This window comes from Martes martes, assembly GCF_963455335.1.
Source record: "Martes martes genome assembly, chromosome: 14".
Classification (NCBI taxonomy): Eukaryota; Metazoa; Chordata; class Mammalia; order Carnivora; family Mustelidae; genus Martes; species Martes martes.
The window spans coordinates 8889066-8895065 of record NC_137902.1 but is presented as its reverse complement, the minus strand read 5'-3'; the positions used below and the strand labels follow the sequence as shown (position 1 = coordinate 8895065).

General features: G+C 47.9%; 1 protein-coding gene across 1 annotated transcript in view; it reads left to right on the top strand.

The window, feature by feature from the left end:
• Window positions 1-1115: 1115 nt before the first annotated feature.
• The window catches only part of LOC308354717 (scavenger receptor cysteine-rich domain-containing protein DMBT1-like), a gene marked incomplete at its 5' end in the record, with an annotated part of 109032 nt that continues 104147 nt past the window's right edge, over window positions 1116-6000 (top strand). Inside the window, 2 exons of the mRNA XM_080822340.1 lie at window positions 1116-1124; window positions 1201-1498. Coding sequence (XP_080678466.1) covers window positions 1116-1124; window positions 1201-1498 — 307 coding nt within the window. The remainder of the gene's footprint in view (window positions 1125-1200; window positions 1499-6000) is intronic.

Below are 6000 nucleotides of genomic sequence, written 5' to 3'. Positions count from 1 at the left end.
CCCAGAGCTTGCAGAATGGGAAAAATCCCAGGTCCCCTCGCAGACATGGGGTACACTCCAGGAGTCTGATCTTTAGCAAACCTCTCGAGAGATTCGAATAATACAGGGTGTGTGAAGACCAGGCTTTGAGAAGTCCTGCTCTGCGGCCTCCGGGACACAAGGAGCGGGGGTGGGGGGGGTGCAGGGAACAGCCCGCTGTCAGCAGCCAGCCCTGGGAGTTCCCATCAGCCTCCTCAGCTCTCTGGTTACCGTGGGTGAGGTGTAGAAAGTGACAGTTGCCAGCTCCTCTGTGCTCCCTCTGCGCAGGGCAATTCAGATGCATTTGGTTCATTGATCTCCCTTGAGGCCTGTGCCCTTATCATGGTCCCACTTTGCAGATGAGGAATGGGAGGTGGGCGGACCTACACAAATTGTGTAGCTAGTGAGTGATGAGAGCAGCAGCAAAACCAGAGCCAGCTGTGCACCTCCCAGTAAGCCTTTCCCGCCCCGAGCTTTGGGAATGCCAGCGAGCGACGCCTGGCAAATGCTCAGAGGGCTCGAGTGTGGGTGCACGCTGGTCGGGCCGCGGCTTCCTGGGGAGTCCAGCAGTGTGTGTGCTTCTCGCACAGTTGTTTTCCCCCAGCAAGCTCAACTTGGCACTGACAATGACAGTGACACGGTGGAAACCATCCAAGGATCCAGGAGCTATTTCTTAAGCTGAACTATCAAGGAGCCCAGACTTGGAGAGTTCCTACCTAAGATGTAGATGTTCTTGCCAGACCAGAAGGGAGGGTCCAGAATGAAGTGCTTCTGAAAAGACCAAAGCAAAGCAAAGCTATACAAGCCAGTGTAAACTCCCCTCCCGTGGTTGACCCCCCCCCCCAACAGGAGGGCCCTACAGAGATGTACAGAGGACTCCTGGGAACAGTCAGAATGAGCTAGGGTCCCCTGCTGCCCTTCACTGATGGGACCCCCAGGAAGCTGTACCCAGTTTCCTCCATGGTAAGATGGGGACAATAATACCCCACAAGGTAGTTGTGAGCCTTTAAAAGACGTCTATTGTGAAGGACTTAAGCCAGTGCCTGAAGCACAGGTGACACTCCATGAATAGGGTTACTGTCATGATGATGACGATGATGACTCTGGTGAGGAATGTGGTGACTCCACCAACACTTTGGGTGGGGGGACTGACTCTCTCCCAAAGACTGGCTCGCTGTGCAGCTCGTGGAAGGCTCTGGCAGGTGTTCGGGCCGTGTCGAGGTGTACTTTGAAGGCATATGGCACACCGTGTGTGACGACTTTTGGGACAAGAAGGAAGCACAGGTGGTGTGTCGGCAGCTGGGCTGCGGGACAGCCGTCTCCGCCCCGGGAGAGGCCCACTATGGCCAGGGCTCAGGCCCCATCCTTCTGGACGATGTGCAGTGCTCGGGGACTGAGGCCAATCTGGGGCAGTGCTCCCACGCCGGCTGGTTCACCCACAACTGTGAGCATGGGGAAGACGCCGGTGTCACCTGCTTGGGTAAATGCCTTCCTCTCTTCTCTGGGACTTGAATTGCCATTTTTCCCCCCAGTCGTGTCCTCAGTATCTTCCAAACACAGCCAGACACCCTAATCTTTTTTTTAAAGATTGAATGATTGATTGATTGATTGATTGATTGATTTGAGGGCGAGAGAGAGCACACAGAGGGAGAGGGAGAAACAGACTCCTCACTGAGCAGAAAACCCGACGTGGGGCTTGACCCTGGGATCGTGACCTGAGCTGAAGGCAGACGCTTAACCCACAGAGACACCCAGGTGCCCCAAGGACACCCGAAATCTAACCCCCAAATTTTTGTGTCTATTTGAGAAGCCAAAGGTCAGCATATTGCAAAAAAAACCTCCAGGTTTGAATCGAAAAGGCTTAGTCCAGGCACAGGATGGACTACATCACTGCAGGTCCCAGTGCAAAATGAAAATGTGGGTCTCCTTTTTCAGAGATTACTGAAGAATTTCAAGACAGCAACAGCCAACAGCAGAGCTTTAGAGCTCCAAGTGGGGGACCCTGAGTAACAGCAGGGGCATCGAACATCCTTAATGGATGTGTCCCCCATGCCTTCCCTTCCTCTTAATGTGTGCTTTTGCACATTATTTCTCCTTTAACACAATGGAAATAATCATATTAATAATAGGAGGACCCCAAACAATGGATTTCCTCCCTCCCACCCCCACCCCCCAACTATGAGGGAACACAACTGTTAATTCTGATCCTTCACGTGCCATTTCATAGCTAATGATGCTGTGCCGGATATCTCTGCTTTTTGAGGACCTCTATCTCCTAGAGACCAAGTAACCATGTTTCTAATAAGCCATCTCTGCATGATGGGGCAAGTTTGGGGGTCAGGAGCCAGTGGCAGCCCCCTCCTTGATCCTCAGCTGCCAAATATCGCAGAGTTGGAGGAGACCACTCCCCCATTCCCCAGATCATCCTTCCGAACCTGGCATGACAGAAAACAGATTCTAAACCATTATCAACTAGCCAAAAGCCAAGCACTCATGCATTCAGAAAAATTGCAGAAGGCTTGGCTATCCAGCATTGAACACAATGTCCCTGTCCCATGGGATTGACTTCCAGACTATAGCACGTGCCAGCTTCTGTCACAGAGCAGCAGACTCCTCTCACTTGGTGGTGGTGGGGACCAGACCCTGCCCTGCTGGGACCTTTCCCACTGCAGGTGACTCTGTCTTGAGAGCTGGTTAAATGGGTAGAAGAGAATTTCAGTCCATAAAATCAACATTCCCAAGGCCTCTTCCTGGCTTGCAGGGGAAAGGCAGCCCCAGCCCCTCTTCCTGACCCCCTAGAACCCACTTTGTGAGCTTCCTGGGAGTCCTCGGGACACACCGAGTTGACCAGGTGTCATCTTTGCCTCATCTGGGCACTCCAGGCAGCCTAGGAAGTTGCCGGAGGACTCTGCCAGTCTCTTGAGCAGCAAGTCCTTGGGCACGGCCCCTTGAGGGGAGGATGAGTCTGAGAACAGTCTAGTTAGCAAATTATCATAAGAATCTGACTTCGGGAGACGCCTGGGTGCCTCAGGTGGTTAAGTGTCTGCCTTTGGCTCAGGTCGTGATCTCGGGGTCCTGGGACTGAGCCCTGAGTTAGGCTCCCCGCTCAGCAGGCAGTTTTCTTCTCCCTCTCCCCCTGCCCCTCCCCCTGCTCATGCTGGCTCTCTCTCTCTCTATTTATCAAATAAATAAATAAAGTATTTTTTAAAAAAAGAATCTGACTTCAGGGAAATTTAAAAACGCTTTTTAAGTATAGTTTTAAACAGTTGGTCTCAACTGGGGATGATTTTGTTCTCCAGGGGACTTTTGTCAATGTCTAGAGACATTTTGACTGTGACCACTAGGGGGTGGTACTGGCATCTTAGAAGTCAGGGACACTACTAAACGTCCTACAACACACAGGTCAGCCCTCCACCACGAAGAATTTTCTAGCCCAAAATATCAATAGTGATGTTTCTTAAACTCTACTTTGGAATCAAGCATGTGCAGTTGATTTTGTTTGTTTTAATAGGTATGTATTAATAATGAATTGATGGTGAATTGATTAATTATCGCTTTACTAATAAAAGCAAAGCTGTTAATAGTTCCTTCCTCGAGTGTTAACCTCAATCCAGATTTTTTCTATTAATTTCCTCTGATTAATCTACTGATTAAAGTTGTTTGGGTTTATCATTTGGGGGAAAGAAAATCTAATTTCTTTCAAATATGATATTTTGACAGATTTATTGGCTCTTTATTATAACCTTAGCATGTAACGTATTCCAAATCTGAGTACACTGAGTCACTTGATGGTTTGCCTGAGAGACTGCCTCAAAGTGTGAACCCTGTCGGGTCACGGAGCAATTTCCAGTTTTCCAAGCACCTTCCATCTGTTACACCATTTCATCCTCACACAATTCAAGCAGGCTTGTTTCATGATCCTTGTTTCATAAATAGGTAAACTGAGGCTCAGTGACAAGGTTAAGTCAAGGTCAAGTACCTTGACCAAAGTCACATGGCAAATATCCAGGCCTCTGGACTCCACCTCTGGTGCTGTCCCCTTCACTAAGTACGCTGCATGCTGGAAAGCACCCTGACTCCAGGCAAAATTGGCAAATGTTCCAAGTTGTCTTGCTGCTCTGAGAGCAGCCTCACTCTTCCCTCACAATTTAAGCCCGTCACCCATGCGCGTGCCCCAAGCCTGGCACGCACTCGTGTGCCCTTGAGTTGAACCACCCTAATTTATTTAAACCAGAGCCTCCAGACCCACCTTCCAACATCATCAAACTGAATGTCACCTGGGGAAATGAGCAATTGATCATATGACGAGGGAATGAATGTCCATGTGTTAATGAGCTCCCATGTTCTTCAAACAAATGCCCCAAACATCACAGCCAGGGTGGCCTGCCCTGAGCACAGACTCCTTTGGAAACCATTTATCTTCAAGAGACACTCAGAGTTTTATCTCCAACTTACAACATAATCATATTCATCACAATATGAAAACAAGTGTTTAAAACCCTCCACATAAGATAACGTTGGTCACCTAAGATGCACTTGTCTGGCCTGCAGGTGTTCCCACCCCCAAGGTCAGGGAGGACCCTTAAACAAACCAACCTTAGTTGAGTGTCCTGGGCTATTCCTGACCATAGAGTTCAGGCTAAGATGCCTGCATTTCAACAAATATTGAAAACAGTATAAAGGTCTTTCCTTCCAAACCTCCTTTTTGGAATAACCACATAGAGCACAAATCCCAGGCTGAACTCTTTCACTGGGATCATAGCAGGGGGACAATAGCTGATCCATCCAGCAAGCACAGGGCATTCCAGAATGTTTGTCCTCTTTCACGGAAGACTCATTTTATACAACTTTCTTTTCTTTCTCATAGAATATGAACATGAAACTTCAGGACCTTTTGGTAAGAATCACATTGCAGTATATCTTTAAGGGAACCTCCCCAAATGTCCCCAATCCTCTGATTTTATAGTACAACCCATGTGGAAGTGGGGGAGGGCAGAAGACAAATAATGAATTTAATCAAAAGAACTCAACAAAGGAAAGGGGAAAAAAAGGTAGCTTCTCTGCTTTACCTATGGTATGGAAGAAGCCTTTTCTCCCCAAACTGTTTTGTTCTCATTGCCTAAATGTATTTCAGAAAATTATGGAGTGCGGATATAAATATGATTTAATAAATTGTCATTCAAAGTCACAGCCTAACTGAAATTGTATTTTTAAAAAAAAAACCTAACTTCAGATTTTCAGCAAATTCAGAAATAAATGGAGAAAAGCTCACTGTTTCTGGTTAACTTGAACCCTACAATACCTTCCTTCCTTAGAAGTCTCTTTATAAGCCAGAGGTGTACACTCCTATAAGCACCTGACCCTTCTGCCTTTCTGGCAGAGGCACGTTCCCACAGGGGATCCAGTTTAAAAGAACAATGTGTGAGTGACTCTGAGCTGCCCAAATACAAAATCATGTCTCACGTGCCACTGATCAGAATGAACCTGTCGAATCCAGTCCCTAAGTTATGTTCATAGCTCAACGTCTACCATGAAGTCGCCCTTAGCTCAGTGTCTGCCCCATGAGCCCCCCATGTCCATGAGATTCTCCCCGTAAACTTGGGTGGAATCTTTGGGTTGGCAATGACACCTCATCTCTTCTCTCGTCTCTCAGATGCTGAGATCCTAACACCATTCCCCGGTGGTGAGTCAAGGTTTTCTACCTCTTCATTTCATGTGGTTTGGTGGGTCATGTGCTAGCAAACAGAATTATTCCATCTGGGGAATCTCTATGTATTCACCTCACTCATAAGCTTCTGCTATTTTTTAATGAACTGGGAAGCCTCTGCCTCCTCCCATCCTTCTTTGTCTACTAAGCTCCTTCCTACTCCTTGTCCAAGACTCAGGTCCCTAATCACTTCTTAGAAAAGATAGCCTGGAACCCCCACTCCCATATACACTCTCAAAACACTACAAACATCTCCCCCTCTGCCTCTTAGCATC